At 35.8% G+C, this 24,604-nt stretch overlaps 1 protein-coding gene across 6 annotated transcripts in view; it reads right to left on the bottom strand.

The window, feature by feature from the left end:
* LOC138707373 (exportin-T-like) overlaps positions 1 to 24,604 on the bottom strand; it is a 222,958-nt gene that overhangs the window by 31,521 nt on the left and 166,833 nt on the right. For 5 of the 6 annotated variants that reach the window (XM_069836688.1, XM_069836691.1, XM_069836690.1 and 2 more), the window contains 4 exons: positions 23,465 to 23,650; positions 22,598 to 22,873; positions 12,973 to 13,185; positions 7,969 to 8,094 (listed from right to left, as the gene is read on the bottom strand). In XM_069836688.1, the coding sequence (XP_069692789.1) occupies positions 7,969 to 8,094; positions 12,973 to 13,185; positions 22,598 to 22,873; positions 23,465 to 23,650 (801 nt within the window). The remainder of the gene's footprint in view (positions 1 to 7,968; positions 8,095 to 12,972; positions 13,186 to 22,597; positions 22,874 to 23,464; positions 23,651 to 24,604) is intronic. The other variant, XM_069836689.1, reaches the window with a different exon arrangement.

Below are 24,604 nucleotides of genomic sequence, written 5' to 3'. Positions count from 1 at the left end.
CAAAGGAGGAGAGTTTGGCTGGCACCGTGAATCAAGTCTCAGCATAGCTCAGATGGAAAGAGCGCTCAGTGCGCATAGCTGAGAGGTCCTGGGTTCGATTCCCAGTGCTGGAACGAATTTATCTCCAATAATAGGTATCCACATGTTGACTACATATAGGTAGTTGTCGACCTGGTTGGCGAGTTGGTATAGCGCTGGCCTTCTATGCCCAAGGTTGCAGGTTCGATCCCGGGCCAGGTCGATGGCATTTAAGTGTGCTTAAATGCGACAGGCTCATGTCAGTAGATTTACTGGCATGTAAAAGAACTCCTGCGGGACAAAATTCCGGCACATCCGGCAATGCTGATATAACCTCTGCAGTTGCGAGCGTTGTTAAATAAAACATAACATTTTTTTATAGGTAGTTTTGATTATTCAATGAAGATGGCGAGACATCATATGTGAATATATACATCAAATATATCAATGTTAACAGAATTCATTAAACTGTCGTCGAAAATGGCCATAAAGTCATTTAAATATGTGCTCCTGCATACATGACCAATATGTCTAAAATGCAGGTAGTAGGCTATTGATGATACAAAGAAGGAGAGTTCAGCTGGCACCGTGAATCGAGTCTCAGCGCGCATAGCTGAGAGGTCCTGGGTTTGATTCCTGGTGCCGGAACGAATTTATATAATAGATATTTTACATGATATTTGCGCATATTGCAGATGAATCTCATACACATATTATGAGCATGCTGCAATCTCTATGGGTTAATTTGTCAGCAAGGATTGCAATGATCAAACTGGGGCATCACAAACATCTGAATAAGAATCTTTTTTAGGGTAAATGGTAAACATTTCATGTGGTTTAAAGAATGAAGCAACGAGAATATTTTCTTATGTATGTATGTTACCTGACTATTCCAATTTAGGTCACTGTCCATAAAGAAACCAAGAAACAGTTTCAGAATATTCTATTGATTTACCATTTAGCTTTGTGTGTGGTAGGTTATCACAGTTAAGTGTTTCAAGTAGACACTGACGTCTCATTGCAATAGACTGAGATTTTTCTGAGTTTTATCCTTAATCCAAACTTAAGAGCTCACATGGAGATAGAGTTTAAATTGCCATTCATTCTACTTATTGAGTCATTCGTTTCATTGGGGTGGAAGTGGATGTAAATCTATAAGCCATCAGCATACATGTGATATTTACAGTGCTTTATTGTTTTCGTAAATAGTAAAGGCTCTAGCCAAGATCCCTATAGGACTCTAAGACTTCACAACTAGCCATTCAGAAGAACTGCCTGCTATGATCCAATGTTGATGGTCGCGAAGATAGGAGTCAAATCAAGAGAGTAATTTCAGAGAAGTTAAGAAATCTTAATTTGTGTATTAGTAGGTCTGTATCAACTGTCAAAAGCCTTACTAAAGTCAATTAGCGTCAATAAAGTCAGTTTCTTTGCGTCAAAGGCCTTGCGAATATCCTCATTGACCTTTAACAATGCTCTAGTTGTACTGCGTCCAGTTCTAAATCCTTGATTGATAATTGTCAAGTAAGTCATGCTCGGTTACACAGTCATTATTTGTTTGCGAAGAATACATTCCAGAACTTTCGATAAAGCAGGGAGGATGCTGATAGGTTTGTAATTATTCGGACATAAAAGGGTCTTAATCTTAAGAAGTGGAGAGATAAAGGCTTTTTTCCATAGGGATGGATAAGTGGATGTCATGACTGAAGCATTAAATATATGAGTCACTGTTGCCAGTATTGCTGTTTAGTCAACTGTCCAAAGACAGGTCTGAACCTCACAAGTGATACCAAGAGATACCACTTATGAGGCAACTAGGCCAGGAGATAATTGGTATGGTGGCCAGTTTCTTTTCTCCTCCATTGCATACATCGTCGACTAGCTACATATCTCTAAAATTTTCTATAGTAATTTAGTGCTTATTTTATCTATTCTTCAGCTGTAGTGGTGATTCATTTTAGTTCAGGTTCTGTTATGTTTGTCCCTTGTCCTCAATAACTTGCTGCTTTTCTGTTTCAGCGTCTGCATTGTCACAAAGCGGTCATTTAGTCTTTCAAGAGAAAAGGGGATATTATTTACCTGAGTTCTGGAATTTCCTAATCCTATTGTATGCATGTTTCTCCATAGTTTAGACGAACCAATGTCATGATAGTGTCCGAGTTTCGCGTTTCTTATAGCTCGAGTAGTTTTGTCACACAAGTCATGTGCAGTGTCCGTCTTATTCTGAATTATTTCTCTCTGTCATCACAAAACGTATCTCAGAAGTCATCCATGGTGCTGGTGCCTTTTTAACGTGTTTTGATTTCAGAGGTACGTGCATTTAAACTTTTTCGTCAACAGAATGCAGGGTCCATATTAAATTCCAAAGAATTTTCAATGCGTGACCTGCAGTTCTGTTTCGTCAATACGTTTTAAGTCATGGTATGTTATAAATTTTCATTTGGGCTTGGGACACTTCAAGGAGTACACTAGATACCGAATGTCATGGTTCAATATTCCCAAAGCTGCACATTGTCCATGAGCCAGTACTCGGTTTGGTTTAGTCGTAACAATTAAGTTAAGCAGTGATCGAGGGACAGAACTGCTAAATCAAGAGCCTGGAACATTGTCATTGTCTTGTGTAGTTCGAGGCTGTGGCTAGTAAATTTATATTAAAATCACCCATTATTACAATGTGTTCATAATCTGTGGGAATATTCACCAGGATCTTTTAATTCCCTGAATATCATTAATTTTTGGAGATTGATATATGACTCCTATGAGACTTTTTGAAAAATCACTTATTCAATAACATTTCTGGCTTTCGTCATATTTGCCAGGGGATGCATATATTGGTTTAGGATTTAGATCGAACCTAATATATGCTGCAACACCACCCCCTCTTTTATTTAGTTAGGCGATCATTTCTGAATAAAGTATATCCTTCTAAATGTACTACTGAAGACGAAATAGATGACTTTAGACAAGATTCTGAAATTACAAGGCATGCAAATTTTTACATGAGAAAATAGATTGAATTTCGTCCAGATGAGGAACATACTTTGTGCGTTAATATGGGCTACCTGGAAGGACATAGGATGCTTCGTAAATACCTGTTAGAGTATCCGATGCTTGGGGATTACAGGACAGGTTTCGATCTCCTGAATGGCAGGGAGGTAGCCTACGAGAGTCATTGATATTTTCAGGGATTGTCGAGTTATTTTTCTTAGAAATGAGACATGCCAACTTAAAAGTTAAAACAGACACAGCTAGAAATGAAATTAAAAATTGCAACAAATGTGGATTACAGCAACTGAGTACTAAAAGATAAAAAATAATAATGATAATTAAAATATTAGTATCAAATATTAAATGTTAAACTATTAAAAATGAAAATAACTAAGATCTAAGAAATGCTAATAGAATAATGATATAATGAAAATAACCTAAATCTACAGTATGAGTATGGTAATTTGTATATTATAGGTAAGTTGCACAGTTTTTCGCCCTTAAAGTTTAAAAGTTTAGGTCTGCTCTACGCTTCGTAGCACCAACTTTAACAAAGATGGCCATGTCATAAGTCCAGCAACTAGCTACACCACACTTGTTAATTGCTTCCTCATGTCTAACTTTAGTTAAATCCTCTCTAATTACCATTCCTGAATGTTTTAATTTCCTCTTATAAGAAGACTTCGCTTCTTTTTCTACAGCTACAAAATTTCACAATAATGAGCCTAGGCTTGTCACCACCGGGTGGCTTCTATCGATGTCCGTCACCAATGTTTCTGGCCAGCTCCACAGCAATCTCATCTGTTTTTTCCCAACTTTCTTCTGGGATGCTGAAACTCCGGATATTGTTCTAGATTGTCGATCTTTATTTGTTTGTTCCTCTGTTCTGTATTCTGCATGCCGGTATCTTGCAAAATAGTGAGGAATGACTCTTTCACCACATGTTGAACAGTCGATTCAATGTCTTCACTCTTTTTACCCTTCAAAGGCATTTCTATCACTTTCAAACACGAATCAACAGAATTTAACTTATAATTCACTAGGAAACACTGTTTTATTAATGCAGCTTTTTACAACACCTTAAAAAATCACCATTAAGTCAGGAGCGTCAATTTGTGCATTCACTCACTATGTGCCATTACTCATGTCATCAATTGTAATGTGTTTAAAAATCCCGATCAGTCACCTACATGCTCTCAATACAATAGCACTTGGCTATGTAAAATTAGCAGTTTTAATAAATCCCAGAATTATATTTCCACAAATGGTGTACAAATTGTTTAGACCTTTGCGTAACATAGAGTTGTGTTTCCTTATTATTTTTAATGTACGTAACCTCTTCTTGCTATGTTTACGAAGTGCAATGCTTGCCGTCTCCGCTCGCTCCCTACGCTGCTTTGTCAGACAACACAACATGTGCGCCCAACAGGTCAAAGAAAAGAGACTCCCATTGGATGGCGGAGACCCCCACCCCGTCTTTTTAACTCTCTCTAGCTCATTCATATGTGCATCGCATGGTGTAATATTAGAGATTTCACCATATTTCAGGATGCTCTTTCGAATGGTGTATAAATTTTATGGAAATTTTCTTAACAATGTCAAAAATCAGCTCGTCGTCATTTTGGAAATGCCTGCCATGCAGTCAATAGGTGCGAGGTCGGGCAAATATGGAAAATGAAGCAGAATTTCATGAGCTGCATGTGTCACTGTTTGTTGAGCAAGTGCAGCCCCTTGGTCAGCTTTCCATGGTGTTTTGCCTTGACAGACACCTTTAACCTCGGTAGAAGGTCTCGGTTATAATTTCCAGTGACTGTTTGGCCCTTATGGGTGTTATCTGTCAGGAACACATCATGGAAATCCCAAAAAATGTTCAGCATCACCTTTCCTCATGATTCCTGCTTCTTCACCTCTTTTTGGGAGTGGTTATTCCACTGTTTGCTCTGTTCCTTCGTCTCTTGAGTCGTCGTGGTAAACCCAGCACTCATCCATGTTGATCAGGATTTTAAAAAAATTATCAGGGTTTGCTTGGCACAGCTGCAACATTTCTGCTGCAGAATCCACTTTCTCTACATGTTGCGTCATTTTGCTTTGAATGCTCTAGCGGAGTTCTGAGGTACTACAGTGCAGAAATGTTTAAATGTACCAATATTACAAAGAAGTGTGCTTGCTTGCAACAAAAGTTATTTGCTAGTTCTTTTTTGACGCCGTTCGTAAGAACTTTATGAATTCTCCTCATTGTAGATAATTTTAAAATACACTTAAAACTTAACAAAACAAGAAAGAAAAATTAAAGAACTGGCAAAATGAAATATTGAACAAAAAATATATTGTTATAATATTTATTTCAGTTTTTACTTTCCCTTTCCAAATTACAGCTCCTAAATGGTTGCTTTTTAAATGAATTTTGCATTTCAAAACAATGTGAAGACTGTGCACGATACACATGAAGTGAGTATTCCTTTCCACTTTGTTTGAGCTACAACCTATTACATTTCTCAAGTTTGTAGCATCCCGAACAGACCCGTTTTCTTGAGAATAAAAAATAATGGAAATTGTTTGCTACTGTTCATTTTTCATTTGAGTTGTTACACCATCTGTTTTTTATTTTCTATCACATTTATATTTTCTGACATGAAATCCAATAATTTCTTCTCTTGACATGTCATATTAGGTTTCTTTCTATGTTTCTGGTCAACACTGGCCATAACTTACGGTAGATAAACTATTTTGACACACCTAACCTATATATATACTTGTAAAGGTTTCTTTCTTAACTTACAGTAGATAAAACTATTTTGACACACCTAACCTATATATACTTGTAAAGGTTTCGTTCTTAACTTACGGTAGATAAATTATTTTAACACATCTAACCTATATATACTCGTAAACTTGTATATTTTTATCATAAATTTATAGTTTCCGTATAGTTTATCATAAATATATAGTTTATAGGGACCATTGTTTCCCTCTATTCTTTCCATTCTTTGTTATGAAAAATTTAGCGATCAAATACAGTCTGAAACAAAAACTCAGTTTTTGAAAAAAACAAGGGCAATAATATTACCAGAGATTTAGAAATATGAGATAATAGCAAATATTACTGGTGTTGGTGAATACATCCCTAAGAGAAGAAATGAAGAAAAACAGTCTGAATACAAATTCAAACTGCCAACATGAAGTACCATATAGTACATGGTCTTAAAGCTGAATTTGAGAATGAACTCCAGAAGGAATTTTATAAGGGAGGAATAGAAATTGTAACAGTCAAAGAATTCAGGAAAAGCTAAATACAGAAGCGTGCAAATTAATCCGAACAACGTAATTACTTATGCAAAAACACTCAAACGGGATAAAAAAAAAAAAAAAAGGATCTAAGACATACCTCAGTAATCTATGTGGCCTCCCTTGTTCCTAATAACAGCTCTGAGATGATTTGGCATGGATTCCACTAATTTCCCACAAATATTCTTCATTTCTTCATCGCAAAACCATACACCAATTAGGGCAGAAATCATCTTCTCCTTTGTAGAACAATTCATTTTTTGCATTCTTCTTTTGCAAATTGACCACAAGTTCTCAATGGGGTTGATGTCGGGTGAGTTGCCTGGCCAGGGGAGTACCTGAATATTCTTCTTGTTGAAGAATTCTGTAGTTTTTCGAGACGTATGGCATGGTGCCTGGTCTTGTTGGAACACACCTCTGCCATCCGGAAATGATTTTTGCAGCTGGGGTACGATTCTGGTTTCCAATAAGTGAATATATTTGTCAGAATTCATCATTCCCTTGATAGGTATTAATGCTCCAGGCCCTTCATGTGTAAAACAACCCCAAAACATTACTTAAGGGGGATATTTGGGTGCTTGTTGGAGATGAGCTGCTGTTACTTTTTTGGATCCTTTCCGTACATAAGAAACAAGGTGGCCGTGGACCTCGAAATGAGACTCATTGGAAAAAAGTACATTCTTCCAGTCATTCACTGTCCAGTGTTGATGTATTTTTGCCCACATTAAGCGTTTTTTGCACATAACAGGGGTTAGCAGTTGCTTCTTAATAGGCTTACAAGCCATTCGTCCAGCTTCCAAAAGCCTACGCCACACTGTTGTGAAGTGAATATTCGCCCCAGTGGTAGCCATTAACTCGCGGGTTAAGTCGACAGCAGTTAGTCTAGGATTTAATTTACTTTTCCTGACAATTAAATGATCATCTGCAGGTGAAGTCTTCCTTTTCCAGCCACAGTTTCCTTTTTTCTGGGGTGTGATGGATCCAGTCTCCCTGTATCGTTTTATGATCGAATTAACAGTAGCCAAACCGATGTGACATTCTGCAGCAATTTGCCTCTGTGTCATAGAAGAACGCTCTGCTAATGTTATAATTTTAGACCGTTTTCGTGGAGTTGTATCCATTTGTGAAGACGACAGAATGTACACAGGATTGCAGTATTAAGTCTTCAACACAAATCAAATGCTTATAAGTACAAAACAACAGGCAAAATGTCACATATTATAAAAAAAATAATAACGACAGACCTTCAACAATGGAATTACACGTACTACAGATGTCAATTAAAGCGGTATGAGCAGCTGTGAGGCCAACAATGACAGAAAATGTAAAAATATGTCGTGTTCGGATTAATTTGCATGCTACTGTACACTAATATATAGAAGCAGAAGCCAGCCAACTGACTGCTATTAGTAAACCATTAATGCAAAAATATAATTCACTCTTACGAATGACATAAGGAAATGTTTCAATTACATTAAGAAATGATCAATGAGTTTACAGTCTAGTTCCAGCAACCTCTGTTGGTATACCAAGCTTAGCTGAGCTATGTACAGTTTTCAAGGGATGATTTCGACACATGAATCTATACAAAAATGTTTCCAGAGCTGAATAACCACAAGTGTTCTGTTTACACTGAAGTTTGGCCAAGATATGAAAATTTAAACTGCATATACTTACTTTAACATAATTCTTGAAAACTTTGTTGTCAGCCTTGAGGGCCTGGCAGTATTCATCAATCAGTTGTGGAGAGAACTGAAGTGTTGGGAGGTATTCTTCATGGAGGTAGTTTACAAATTCATCTCCCTTTAAAGAAAGTAATTTTAAATTAATTAGTAAGAGTTACCTGCCAAGATTCATTTATGGTAGTCAAACCTGCTATACAGTGAAAAACTTAATTGCAATATTATAAGAAATGTAAGATAACCTCGCAGAAATGTAGTTATTAGACTAAATTACATATTTAATAGTTTTGAATAATTTCCTTTTCTAATGCATAGATTTACATGTTCATGGAATATTAGTATTATAGACAGTAAAATATAAACATACCATACAGATTTACACAGTTAACACTCTAATTGGGTGAAAAGTGTAGAATACCGGTATATAAAAATGCACCAAACAATTGGAAAATTTTCTTTAGTTTCTCACTCTTCAATGTGATTTGTGAGTTACGAGGTGAGTCCACTATATTTTCCAGACAAAGATTTTATAAAAATTTTATAAGGTGAACTTTGATACATGGAAAAATAACAGCAACCCTAAAACCCTCTCCAGTGGGCAATAACTTTCGAGATTTTTGATTCCGAACTTTTTCTACACCTTGTAAGACATTATGTAAGGAACCATAGCTCCAAAGAGTTCATTAGTCCAGCGGATAAGGTGCTGGACCACTAATCGAGTACACTTCTCTCCTTTTTTTTTTATTTGTTTCTCATTCTCTCTTTTATAGTTCATACGTTTTTTGACAGCTTCTTTATTCTAATGATTATTTTACCATCGTAATATCATGGTAAGATGATATCCTGTGGGTACAAACTTAATTAGCATGAGCACACTATCACCTTATCCTAATAAGAGTTCTATAAATATAAGAACAGAAAAGTGCAAGTTGTGCTAAAACATTTCCTAACATATGTATGAAATGAAAATAAGGTATTACACACAGTAAAGGAATGTCATGTTGTTATTTTGCATTTTACTCACAAACTCGCTGTTTCTTTATTTTATCTATATCTTACTGTGACTTTTATTCAACAATAATGAGACTTTTATTTACCTGTCAACAATGGATATTACACTCAACACAGTAGTCGTTATTGCACTTCACAGAACGACAATGGCTATTCACGTGGATTATTGAGAAGAACAACAATGTACTCCTAATCTCAACTAATGTTCACAAAGCACTATGTACAAACAAAACTGTCAGTTCTCAGTTCACAAGTCATTTGCCTTGGCTAGTCCTTCTAGCTCACTCACTCAAGTTCACTGCACTTCGAACCCAAGACTTCCAGAGACAGTTCACTGCACTTCGAACCCAAGACTTTTGGATGCGTTGCCTTCGCCTGGATGCTGCCACAGTTACTCAAGTTCACTGCACCTCGAACTCAGATCCAGTGGATACATCTCCGCTACCTAGCTCTCTCGCAGCTGACTGGCTAAACTAAACTAAACTGACTGACTGACTGAACTCGAAGACTGCTTGCACTTTTTATTTATTTTATTACACGTTCTCGAATGTACTGCGTCGAGTAGCTTCTATAACAATCGGTCTCCAGACATTTCCTTTCCCGTCTCCTCTGCTCCGCGTCGGTACTGCAGTTCTCTTTCCCCTTGCTACGCCACAACCAGCGCCCACCAAAGCTCAAGCCTTGCGTCCCGCGCCTCCCTCTCTGCCGGACGCGTGCGTAGACTCCCGAGGCAACGAGAATCTTCCAGCACGGTTGCCACATGTCAAGTTGTTATTTTGCATTTTACTCACAAACTCGCTGTTTCTTTATTTTATCTATATCTTACATTGGTAATATTCCAGGTTCTTAATTTTACAAATATTACTTCTTACATTTTACTGGAAGATACACATCATATAAACATGAAAAACACAAATTTTGTCTACAAACAGAGTATTTTGGTGGTACAGGCAGCAGGCAAAATTGAGGGTCTTAACCTTCTGCAGCAATTTAACCTGCAATGGGGTTGACTTTACCTAAAATAAATATAAGACTAAAGACAGCTAACAAAAACATATTACGAACTATAAAAAAACACAGTGAAGGAAAAGGACGACAAGTAAATAAAGAGAAAAAGGAGAGACGTGTACTTGATCCATCATCATCACTAGGGTAAGGAAATCCTTGGAGCTGCAACAAGAAATTTAAAAAGCTAAAATCCCAAAAATGAATTCCAATTCGACAGGTTTTCAGGTGCATTTTTTCACCCCATCTATTATCTACACTGACCTTACGAAATGTCCAGATTATGTTGTTATTCTCACAATACAGTTTCAAAGTACACATGATTTCACTCCCATCTCCAAAGCAGAATCCCTCATCAACAGTTTCATTCTTTAGCCAATCAAATTTTTATAATTATCTCAAATGTGTCAGTCAGGGTTATAAATAGAAGATGAGAAGATCTTGGAACTTTTCATTTTGCTCGGAACAGCAGTGCAAGTATAAACATCACATATCAGTATGTACCACGGACATCATGAGAGCCAATGTGATGAATAGCATAGTATGCTATATAGCAGCCATAGTTGTGGTGTCCACACCTGTGGAGTAATGGTTAGCGAGTCTGGCCCCGAAACCAGGTGGCCCGAGTTCGATTCCCAGTTGAGGTTTTTTCCAGGGTTTTCCCTCAACCCAATAGGAGCAAATGCTGGGTAACTTTCGGTGCTGGACCCCAGACTCATTTCACCGGTATTATCACCTTCATCTCATTCAGATGCTAAATAACCTAAGATGTTGATAAAGCGTCGTAAAATAACCTATTAAAATAAAAAAAATAGTCGTGGTTCGACTTCTACAGCGGACAGATGATTGACAGCTCACCAGATCACTTGACTCGTCCGTGAACGTTTCGAGTAAAGGCAGCTTAGTGTTTAGGTTGTGTGTGTGCAAAGCAGAAGAATCGATCACTTCATCGTAAAGATGTTAGTTTGACAGAAGGTGGGAAAGAGAATTTTTGTGCCAAAGTGTTTAATATGTAAACAATTTTTGGGAATGAAAGAAATAAAGAAATATATAATATTCAGTAGTAATGCGAAAATAAGCATAAGGGAGAATATGAAAATGCTAGAGAAGATGATTGAGAAGATTCAGCAAACATTTACAAATAGAACATAACTGCAGTGAAATGAACATGTCGGAGACTCTACTTAAGGATTATTATGACTCAGCATACTTATTGCATTACATGTATTCAGTTTCAAAAGATACAAAGTTATTTTTGTTTTACTATTTCCTAATTCGGTATACTTTTCTTGAAAGTGTACAAAACAATGTTACTATTGTAATATTATATTACAGTTTTTCCAAACAGAAGCAAAAAGTACAATAACTTGCGAATACCGGAATTTTTTTCAATTTTCAAGTACAATTTCGTACTGTACAATACTTACGAACGTAGATATTTTCTTGTACAATATTTGAATTGTAAGATCATTGTAATTTCTGTTGTTTCAAAAAGAAAATGTTTATAAACATATTTTTCATACTTAAAAATAATAATAAAAATATTAATAATTTATACTTAGAAGGAAAATCATATACTATGTAATTAACTGCTCTGATATTTTACAATAAGCATCTTCAATATTAGTTTTGCATCTTCTGCGATCTCTGGAAAAAGAACTAAGGAAGAGACTAGTGGAGTGCTTTGTATGGAATGTGGCATTGTTTGGGGCAGAAACATAGACATTACGACGAAGTGAAGAGATGTGAATAGAAATGTGGATATGGAGAAGAATAGAGCATGTGAAGTGGACAGACAGAATAAGAAATGAAGCTGTGTTGGAAAGAGTGGGTGAAGAAAGAATAATGCTGAAATTGATCAAGAAGAGAAAAAGGAATTGGTTGGGTCACCGGCTGAGAAGAAACTGCCTACTGAAGGATGCACTGGAAGGAATGGTGAATGGGAAAAGAATTCGGGGTAGAAAAAGATATCAGATGATAGACGACATTAAGACATATGAATCATATGAGGAAACAACGAAGAAGGCAAAAAATTGGAAAGATTGGAGAAAGCTGTGTTTGCAGTGAAATGAATAAAATATTAGTTTCCAAGTAAACAACAGCTTGTGTGAATCTGTTCAAATATGAACGAACATATTGAACACAGAGTTTTAAACATTATGTATAGTAGATATCATAAACTGAACGTAAAAACGTTATAATATTTGTATCCCAAGCTCATAATTCGTAGTGGTTTATTTTTATAGGTAGGTCTGTGCCTACATCGAACCCAAACCATAGGCAAAGTCACCAGGAGACAGTTACTACCACAACCCTCTCGCAGTGGACAGTGTCCTTGAAAAAACTGCTATGTAGTGAATTTCGTGTTTCAGTGAACTTGCCACAGACTTACCAACTTATATCTTACTTCTTTCTTTACTGTGGTTTACCTTCTCCCCTGATCAACACTCATCGCAGGTCTCCCTGGTCATGGTCAGCATATAAATTTCCATGAATCGAAGATAAAACCAAATGGCTAAAATTACTCAACAAGTATCCACTAATTTCCAAGTTACAAAATTTAATCGATATAGCTCCAACCATTCTGAATGATGCTTTATCAACTGAAGAAGTTGGTATTAATAATTATAATGTATAGTCAAATGAAAACAGTGGCAAGTAGTGGTAAGACAGTACTCAATCATTTTCTTATAGAAAATGTAAAACATATCAGAATGCGGCAAATTTCTCAATACAAGATGGGCATATATGAGATCCGGCTATTAGTATTAAAAAGAATCTTTCCAATTATTTTATGAACTGAACAAATGCCTATTATTTTCATGTCCATCAATGCTGGCATATACGACATACACCTTTTTCACAGGCATTTGAGAAAAAATAATTATGGAACATCTCATACGATACAAGCTAGCAGAGGATGAGGAGCAGCAACATGTGCATTAAAACTTTGATAGTCATAATAATCTTTAATACAACTTACACGTCTTTGCAAAATGGTCTTCAAACACATAGCACTCTCTGACAGAGCAAGTAGTGTCTGAGCATCAGACAAGTCAAATGTGGGCTTCAAAGGTGCCATGAAGCACGAAGGAACTATGTTCTTGTATATGAACTGCGTGAAGCCATCAGGTTGTTCCTTTCCACCCCACAAGTCCACAAGTTTCCGCAGTATAGAAAAGCAAGTTTTCTGGGCCTGAAATTAAAATATTCCACACAAAGACAAGGAAAAAACTTGTTTAAAATTATGGCATATTATAAATGAGATGATAAAATGAACGTGGAGCAGACTGGAACTAGTAAGTCTAGATGAGATAAAACTTCATTAATTACTTCCATGATGAAGCTCAATCCAATTCATAAAAATAGGCATGGACACCAGGAGATAGGAGTTATGATGGAAAAATTGCACATTTCCACTTAACCTAAAATTTTGAGCGAACAGCATAAAATAAGATGTAGGAAAGCAATACATGGAATACTCCATAAATATTTTTAAAGCTATGGCAGTACCAGTATATTGTATACCCTGCAGTTCAATGTAAGAACAGAACACCCTGGCTCAATGAACTGTATTAAACTTCTGAAGCATATAAATCACGAACTCTCTTTTGGTAAACAAGTAGTTCATTATATTACACAGTAAAAAATATTCTCCAACAATAATACTGGAAAGTTTTCCTGTTTAGCATTGCAAGTGGTGGTGAAAAGTGACTCTGCTGCCATCTAGGTCTTGAAATATTGATACAATCCTTGCAGCATCCTGGGTTACGTGAGGGAAAGTGGAAAGGTGTGCATTTGATGTCAATAAGAAAACACAAAACAATAGTACAATTCTTTGGTCGGCAGAAAAAGGCACATGAGTAAAAAAAAAAAAATTATCTTTCAGGAGAGACTTTCTTTTTAATTTACTCTTAACTGAATATAAGTATAATAATGAAACTCATGTATATTGGTTAAAGTAAGATCCTTTTCAATTTAAAGTACAAGACATTTTATTATTTCAAAAATTAGAAAAAAATACTAGACTTATGTGATTAGGTACAACAGAAAAATCGAATTTTTTACTTATGTGCCTTTTCTCACCTACCAAAGAATTTAAAGTGGCTTTGTTCACAACATTTTAAATTAATAACAAAAAGTTACAAAGTTATTAGAAAAGAAATGAATTGACACAATTCTCGTATTTTAAAATGTATATGATTTAGCTGTACATGACTTAGCAGCTTTCATACATCGCTTATTTCATTTCCTAGGTATCTGGTTGTCCAGTTTATTTTTGATATAATAGTTTATTAACACATGGAAATATTTATCAATGAAGATATTGGCACAGTCACTGCAAACGGAAATGTTAAGAGCGGGCACTATAATTTAAATAGCTCTTTTGTTTACACCAGTTATAGTTTTACAAAGAACATTAAGAAAAACAACAGAACACAATTTTGTCTTTGGATATAAATATTCTTAAAGAAAACCATTTTTGAATCTTTACAGTATTTGTTTCCTTTTGCGATGTATGTTGTTACATTTGGACAATCTGAAGAAAACAGTAACATAAGCTCTTGCATTCTCTTGCAGTACGTTTTTTCTTTATTTGATGCTGTACATTTTTGCCATCATTAACAGTTTCGTCCAAACAGGACTGCAAAAATTCAAATTAGCAACAAATGTCAACTTCACAGTTGCTATTTCAAGAAATGATTCGTCATAGTTGTCTAAACTTCAGTCATGCTATTTCCACCTTTAGATTGAACAATAGAAAAGAGATTTTCTATGCAGTCTTCTTTTAATCTTATTATTATTAAAAATTTAAATCCATACTTATAGGTAATGTAATTCTTTCCATAGGAATTTTAAAGCGGAGTTCATATCTTTATCTATAAAATAAAGTTTATCTAGCTTGAAATTGTAATGTTGTTCTTCGAATTTTTCTCCATTCAATATTGTTTGATCCTTGATCCCAAGGCGCATCTATTTGGTTAAAAAAAAATTATATTTTGTATAAATACAGTAAAGTAGATTTATGCAGTTTAGTAACTGATTCAGTTAACATAAAGGATATTTTATTTTTTTATTTTATTATCTGACCTTCCAAGGCTTGCCTGTAGACACAAAATTTACAATAATGTTTATACATGAATGAGCACATGGAACATAAAAAACATAGATAAAAATTTAAGATGAAACAGATTATCAATCACAAATATATAATTTTAACATTTATGTGGAGTGTTTAACATACAGATGATTTTTTAAAATGGCAACTGACAAGGGATGTGCATTACCTCGAATGCTCAGAACTGCACGAAAATGTCCTTAGAATATAAATCGCTCATCCCAAAAACAGTGGCATGTGACACTCTCATGCAAAACTGCACGTCTTACCACGAGAGACATTTGAATGATCATCTTTTCAAGGTCTAAGAGAGGAACTTTGGTAACACGAAGAAACAAAATATTGATATAATAGGACCAAAAACACACATATTTCAATGTCGTGACTATATTGCTGTAGCTTCCTCCACAAACCCTTGTGCCTTCTGACGAATACTATGATTTTCTTGTGTGTCCTTACATGTGACGAACGTAGTAACATGCCTGAAAGAAATGCCATATTCAGCCTTAAATTTGTTGATAAAAGTAATCGAAGCTGTGAAATTGTCCAAGCCAACCACTTTAGACACTTCTAGTGCCCACATTTGCAGATGCCAATAGTGAACTGCAGATCCATATGCTCTTGACCTATCAAATTGTGACATTACATACTCTTTTAAAGTTTTTAATTGTGACAGCCTGTTTCCCTTGAAGTGAGCTCGACCTCACCTTTTGCAAGTCACATAATCTAATTCATTCATTCATTCATTCATTCATAGCGTTCTACCCAAGGGCAGGTCTTTCACTACAAACCCAGCATTATCCAGTCCTTCCTATTTTCTGCCTTCCTCTTTGTCTCCTCATATGATCCATATATAATATTAACTTGCAATTTGATTTACTTCGAATGCACTTACAGCGCCTTATGAGTTTGGTATAGGAGTCAAAGCCACAATTGTAATAGTCTTCATAAATGTTCTCCAGTATGTTGTCAGTATCTTCTAATACACTGGGCCTCGACATTTTGGGTGGAGATGGTTCGTACTCACTTTGACTTGAAAGTTCCTGTTGCTCTGGAGATGAAAGTCTTGTACTGTTGGAAGAGCCAACTTCAGGTATGAGCTCTTCCTATCCTTCAAAATCACTATACCTATCCAGCATATCTTCATGCATTTCTGTGTCATCCCCATTGTATTTGTGCATTATTATGCTATATAACATATTCGCGAACTCTATATTCTCGGACTACGATTACGTTTCCATATTCAGCACGTCGCAACTTTGGCTCTAAAAATTGACAACATTCATGGGATTAATTCGCCTCATGATACTGATGTACACTGTTTACACTCTAAGCCACAACCGAACACTCCTACTGCAGCTGTACTATTCACATAACTAGAGTAAGTATTTGTTATTGCAGGTACAACATGCCACCGTCAAATGCACTAGCAGACAACAGCTGAGTTTTCATGGGAATGACTCATACCACTGTTTTTGGGATGAGTGATTTATATTCTAAAGACATTTTCATGCGGTTCTGAGTGTTCGAGGTCACGCACATCCCTTGTAAGTATTTAATTATGTTTTGGGTAATTTCGTCCTGAATATCTTTGTCTTAATTTATATTTCCCTTTTCACGTCACAAAAAATTTAGGGACTGTTCCTCGGGACCTCAACAGCAGACCTGTTACTGTGACACTCTGGATGTTGTATTTGTTACGGAAGTAATATATTGTTCAAATCAAATCAATCTTCTTAATGTATCCAGCTGTTTGCTTACAAATAAAGTCCACTATAGTCCACTGCAGGTATTGTTGACTTGTATATTTCTTTTTTCTCTTTATCTAACTACATGATAGAGGAGTATCGTTCTTCGTTTCTGACATCAGAGAACCTGCAGCCTCCTTCAGCAAGATCTAATGTTTTCAGAACCTTTGCGATTCTTTCATTGTGCTTTGAATTTCACCCATATTTTCGGAAGAAGTTCTTAAATTCAGTGAAGAAGTAGCTATTGTCTTCAGTCTGTTATTAATTAAACATAACAGGCCTATGGCTGATTCTGACACTTCCAATTACATCTCATTCTTACTTATCCTTGACTTTTCAAATTTATTATTGTTATTGAAGTCAGTTAATCTAAAGTGATCTGACTATATTTTGTAATTTTTGTAAAGATACTATGTTCCCCTCATTTTAGACATTTTCTGTAGGACTCTCTCGCATATCTGTATATTTGGTAAATCTGAAGCGTAGCTTTTATAGAACACAGAACAAACAATTCCACATTTTCCTGACATTATGTACAACAATGAGAAGAATCCTTACGACTTACATCAATATAGGTGGTACTGCTTACACCACGTATTTGTCGAAGAACAAAACTCATGTCACAGTTAAATGCGCAATGTCTCACATCATCACCACTGCCTACAATCCCTGCCTCTAGATAGCACTGGTGAGTCATTTGCCACTTTAACCGAGAACTTTCCAGTATTACTATTAGAGAATATTTGATAGTAATGCCTTTAGTCAATAGTCAACTTTGGTTACAATATTTAACATGACGCAAGTTCAGTAGATCAGCAAGTTGCGAGCAAATATGAAGCAGCAGTCTGGGTTTCATTTCTGCATTGTACAACTTTTAATCACATTAAATGTCCATCTCATTCTTTTTTGGTTGTTACAGTTTTATTTTATGTTATTTTCATTTTTTTAGGACTGAACTGAGGACACAAGTGAAAATTGTATCAAAAGAAAATAATATAAAATTAGAAACTAATATTTTTCAGAGAAATTGCTCAAACCTGATCAAAAATACATAAACTTAAGTCCTAATATACTTCCATTTTTACATGAATTTATGTGTTGTTAAATAAACGGTGATTCACGAAGAAAAGTTCGTAACGTTTGAAACCATTTCAAGTAAAAAAAGCTAATTAATATGAATACTGGTCCGATTTCAAGCAGTTGCAGAAGTACATCAATTTTAATCTACAAAAATAGCTATGCTTTCGCATTTCTAAATCACATTTAGAGTCTGTTGTTTAGTCCAGTGGTATTCAATCTTTTTTGCTGGTGTACCCACAAAATACATTTTTTTTGCCTGCATATCCCCAAACTACAATGCGATTATTATATAAGAAATAACAAAAGACTATGATTTATGTATGTAAAATAAATGATGATTATTATACATGCAGTAGTTATTGATGCAGTAAAAATAGTAATAATATGAGACTTTCCCATACAGTAACAAACCATAGTTTAACCCGGTGAGGGAATTATTTCCTGAGTTGGGTAAATTTATGTGATTAGTATGGGAATGAAGAAAATGCTAAAAAGAATCGAAAGTTGTATATGCAATGAGAGGAATTATATGAAATGTTATTGAATATATATAAAAAAAAAACGCGCGCGCACGCACACACACACGCACATGCACACGCACACGCACACGCGCGCGCGGCGAATATTTAGAGCATGCTATGCATGCAGTGCATACCCTGTGTTGTTTGACATGTGCTCTGTTTATTTTTTTTTCATACAGATATTGATATCAAGTTTAAAAGTTGTCCATGTTAGACTGCAAATTTATGTATGAATGATGCTGAAGTCCGCCCAGGTTAGACTGCAATAAGTTATATGCAAGGCATGCATATCTAGCAAAACTGCCTTATAGCCTCGAAGTGTGTTACTATCTACAGGCTTGACCTTCCTCAGTACAAAAGGAAGGAATTTGTAAGGGTGTGAGAACCCGTCACTCTTGTTGTCAGAAAAGCAGATTCCACCCTGCATGCTGTGGAATAACGCACACTTTTCTGCTAGTTGGACCATACAATTTCATGGTTATCCCGACACTGACACTTTCAGTACAATGACCAAAACGGGACTATTGTTGACCATTCTAGAAGCCTTGAGTTGTGTCCATCCACAATTTGAATTCAGTTAGTCTTGCACAGTGCAGTGTTAAAGTGTTTTTCTTATAGTGAAGTGTGTACTGTTATTTTTTGTAAAGATGGGTGAGTTTAACGAGATAAGTGAATGTGACATTTGCAAACTGAAGTCAAAACCCTTTCGATTATTGAACTTCGAAGAAAAACAAATTATTTTTTCTCGGGACAGACCAGTACCTAAATTAACGAACTTAATAAGCCGTAATAAGAGGGGAATAAACCATCATTTTAACACAGAACTCTATGAACAACACAAGTGGTTGACAGGGTGCGAAGGATTAAAAAAACTATTTTGCTGGCCGTGTTTACTGTTCGACTACTACTACTGTGACCTCAACAACCTACACACTGCCATCAGCAGACGTGAAAAATCTGTCAGTCATATTAATGTGTATTTTACACATAAAGAATTTGGTAAAGTACGTGTAGATATTGAATTAAATGAACACAGTCAATTGACTGTTGAAAACCACAATACTAAAGTGAAGAGGAACTGCAAAGTACCGAAGCGTTTAATAAATGTCATGTGTTTCCTCACATCTCAGGAACTTCCATTTCGCGGGAATCTAGAAAACCTTGATTCACTTAACCGTGGAAATTATATTGAGCTCATTAACTTGATAGCAGAGTATGACAATTTGTTAGCTGAGCATCTCAGCAGCTCAACAATTTTTTCTGGCATGTCCAGCGACATTCAAAACGATATCATACAATGTGTTTGTAATGTTTTATTAGGGACTATCAGAAAGGAAATTCAAGCTGCTCCTTTTATAGCCATACTGTTAGACGAAGCCTCTGATGTGTCCAAGTCACAGCTTTCTACTTTATCAGATATGTGTCTCCATCTGGAGACATTCAGGAGAGGTTTCTGGGTTATACGGACGTAAGTAAAGATCGTTCTGCAGTTCAGTTAGCTACCCATGTCACGGCAGTAGTTAATGATCTGAATTGTTCCAAGAAAATTGTAGCTCAGGCATATGACGGGGCTGCAGTATTTTCTGGAATGCTGGGTGGTACACAAGCGTTGGTTAGACAGTCTTTTCCAAATGCCCTCTTTGTCCATTGCCTAGCCCATAGGCTTAACCTAGTTCTCACTCAATCTGTTATAATTGCCACGGCCTCATGCTTAACATGCCGGCATCATACAATAAGTGCGGTGTGCTTTTAAAACACAATTTTTTCCAACTGATTGTTGCTCTGTAGATTTCACTCTAAGCGTCACGTTGTCATATCTACTTCCTCGATAAGAATAAGCACATTTGTTATATTGTTAAATGATTATTATTATTATTGTTGTTTCATATACGGGTACGTTGACATTAACTCTTCATAATAACTCTTTAATAATAATTTTTAATCACATACCTCAGTGTTCGTCCTCAGGATAAGACATTGCAACCTCGGTTTTAGTCCACGTGGATTAGACAAGTAGATGTCATTTTATAAAGGAAGCAGCTTATTGGTTGCGACATTGAAAATGAGGCGAGTGACTGGAGTGGCGACATAAGAAATTGAAAACAATAATAGAAGTAAATTTCAAAGACCTACCGAATGTTAAGCATGAGACCGCGGCGATAATAACTACACAAAAGAGTGTAAAATATTTTTCAATATCCTTAGCGGTCTAACATCTTTCTTTTCACATTCTATACAGCCCAGTTGCTGGACGTAATTTCCGGCCGTCGCTTACCCAAAGTAGCACCAACTCGTTGGAACTATAATGAAAGACTTATCAAGGTAATCAAAGCGACCATGAGAGTTTCATTGCAGTTTTTAATTCAATTCTAGAAAATCCAACTTGTTGGGATGGTGATTCTGTTGTTGCATCCAAGGGTTTCTTTGCTTTTTTAGAGGATTTCACAAACTGTTTTCTTCTCACAGTTTTTTCCGACATTTTTTATCTTACGGAGCACCTTTATAAGATACTCCAAACTAAACACATGGACATTGAGTTTTGCTCTAAGGAAATGATGGGAATGAGTAAACTTGTCGGAGATGAGAAATAATTTCGACGATTGCTATGATCGCAGTGTTGTGATGACTGGTCCACCGCAGCCGCCAAGAAAAAAAAGGGCAGTTGTTCTTGACACCCCAGCAGATCCAACATTTTCCTTCTGTAGACTCTATGTCGAAATTCTTGACAACATTACCATGCAAACGAACACTCGATTTCAAAATATTGCGTCGCTAAAAATTCATTGAACTTCTTGATTCTTCGAAGTTCTTGCAGTACGAAAATGAGTTTCCCACGTCTGCTTTAACCAGCCTTCAAGAAACGTACGGGAGCTGTTTTGACACTGTTTCTCTTCGGAGTGTAATGTCATCTTTAAGAAACCTACGTTTCAGAACATGAAAAGTATCCGCGAAATGCTACAACATATAACTTCAAATGGACTCCAAGAAGTGTTGCCCGAATTGTATAAATTGTGCAATCTCATTCTTACCATTCCTGTAACAACAGCTGGGGTAGAACGATCGTTTTCCACACTGAAACATATCAAAACCTATGCCCGCAGTACGATGAGTGAAGACAATTTAAGTGGACTTGCCATCATCTCCATTGAAAAAGAGATGTTAAAATCAATTTAGATAATCTCAACTTCAACTTTTTTGATGCAGTTATTGAGGAATTCGTCAAGAAGGAGCGCCGGCTGGATTTCATAATATAAATAGAGCGGTGAGTAATGAAAATAAATAACTTTTCGTCTATTATACAAAATAGAAATTACTTTTAAATAACTAATACGAAATAATAATAATAATAATAATAATAATAATAATAATAATAATAATAATAATAATGAACATCTCTACCAATGTCCCGTCCCTTCAAAGAGAAATTATGGTAAATGATTAGTGCATGCCTTGGTCTCGACCTCACGCTGCGCCACTGACATACATACATACATACATACATACATACATACATACATACATACATACATACATACATACATACATACATACATACAGTCGTCCTTGGTAGTGTAGTTGGTATAACATTAGCCTTCTATGCTCGAGGTTATGGGTTCGATCCCGGCCGAGGTCGATAGCATTTAAGTGTGTTTAATGCGACAGACTCATGTCAGTAGATTTACTGGCATGTAAAAGAACTGCTGTGGGACAAAATTCCGGCACACCGGCAATGCTAATATAACATCTGCAGTTGCAAGCGTCGTTAATTTACTTTTTACTTTACATGCATACATGCAAGGAAACATTAAGGATTTACCATACTATTATATAGCACCTTCAACCTTGATTTGAGGTTATAAAATACATAAACACATTATTCATGTGGTTAAAGAAACAGTACATCAAATAAAATAACTGCTGGCATGTGTGTGTGTGTGTGTGTGTGTGCACGCGCATGTCATTCTTACCAAAAAAGAGACAAAAGGAAGGCAAATCATAAGTTCAGAAATCACTATTATGATCACACCAGCATGTGTGAAGTCAATTTTATGTTAGTACTTATTTATTTCTACAGTTAAGCTGAAATTTTTATTGACATATACAAGAATGAACTGGCATGTTAATTATATTTCTGCCTACCACTGGATCTGGGAAATCCACAGCTCCACGGATGATGCTCATCATCACTTGCTCCAGAAACTGACTATCCTGCGCATTCAGCACTTCTGCAATGTTGTTGGTCACAATTGCCGCAATGAACTGGAAGTAGTTGCGCTGAAGCAGTTGTTTATCTCGCTTTCCTTGCTCATCATTTTCTTCAATTGGAAGTGAAAGTGCAGAGAAGATGGCATTTACAATCGGCATGAAAACTTGTTGTAGAAAAGGAACAACTTCTTTCTGAAACACCCAGGATAACTGCACATTCAGTTGTGGTGCACCCCAATCACAATGACACAATTTGCTGGAGCCATATTTAAGGAAGATTACCATCTCAATATCAATACATCATATCATTGTACATAAATAACTTTAATGGATTTTAGTACATTATTATAAAGTAAGCCTCTTTTATGTCATTAACAAGAAGCAGAACTGTGTGGTGAAATAAGAATAAGCTAAAACAGGACAGAATAGCTACTGAAGGGAGTTAAACTTCCTGTTAGATCTGGCAGTCAGTACGATATTTATTTTGTGATTTTCACGTAAATGTAATGGATGTTTCTCTGTTCACTATAGAACAGTAAGTGTTTATAGTTTTCATGAACTCACTAACTCTGCCCGAAATGTGCAAAGTATACCCACAACAATTTTCAGTTAACAGAAGTTTGGTTAACAGAGGATTTATTGTAGCAGTGGCACCAGTACCAGTACCAGTACCAGCAGCAGCAGTACACAATAAATATATTTTAATCAAATAATAAACAAATATAAATTTCTGGCAGCAAAGCGTTTGCATTTACTAGAAAGAACGAAAACATTTCAAATACCACCAGATCATAGAATTACCTTAAATTTAGCAATAATTTGCACAATAAGTGGCACATATTCTTGAATACTGCGGATGTCATTGCCCTTTAGAAGTCCTTCTGAAGCTTGTGGAACGTAAGGAAGCAGTTCTTCTTCCAGGCACACAACCATTCTATGGAGAAACTGCCGCACCCCACTTTGCAGAATTGCTGACTGTGTAGTAATCTGTGAACAAATTGAATTTCAGTGAAAATATATTCGTCTTATAACTTTTCCTCTCTGGGTTTCAATGGCATACATATTTTTCTCAAGTACTTGAAATTAAAAACCAACATTCATTTTTAACATTGATATAAGTGAAGCTCAATATTACTTTTAAAAGAATGAAAACACACAAGAAATTAAAAGATTTAATTTCACTCTGGCACTTATGCACTGGTTACTAGCTTCATCCTAATTCTTTTCAGGAAAATGTTTCAATCTTTTTACAGGAAGGAAGAATTGCCACACAACAGTAAACTTTCTATCAATTACAATTCAACAATCTGTCACAACCTCTTGAGAGCAATTTAACCAGGAAATAAAATGGAATTATTAACACTGATCATAAATTAATTTCATAACTTTGCACTTATTAACATTCTTTCAGTTGATAATTTTCAAAATACTTTCAATTGATAATGCAGAACATGTAATATTTAAAAATTAAATGTTTCTGATTTCTGAAATCTGTGCAAGAGAACAGCTACTCATACAATTCATCACTGCACATGAGATATTCGGAAGCAAGAAACATTGCTGGACTACTTAATATTGCACTATGTCACCTGCTTCATAGAGAGTCTATTTTCATTAAGATTTCCAATTTCGTGAAGCTGGTAGTCCATTTTTCTCCCACGGACGTGCATTATTTCCTTAAGTTGATATTGAAAGGTCAGTATTATTTCTCAATCACTAACAATGCCTTTGACAGTGAATGTGTTCAGAAGTAGACTTTTGAAACTTAACTTCTCCAATATTTCCGAACTACATACACATTCCATCATCAATGCAGATAGGTATAATCTGAAGGATTACCGGTACCTACACTGTTGGAGTAGCCTATCTGTCCTTATGATGTAGTTCTCGTATGTTGGATATATTATGGTACCTGTAACACTTCTTTTCCTTCGTCATACA

This window comes from Periplaneta americana, chromosome 10 (assembly GCF_040183065.1).
Source record: "Periplaneta americana isolate PAMFEO1 chromosome 10, P.americana_PAMFEO1_priV1, whole genome shotgun sequence".
Taxonomy (NCBI): Eukaryota; Metazoa; Arthropoda; class Insecta; order Blattodea; family Blattidae; genus Periplaneta; species Periplaneta americana.
This window is presented reverse-complemented; position numbering and strand designations above follow the sequence as displayed.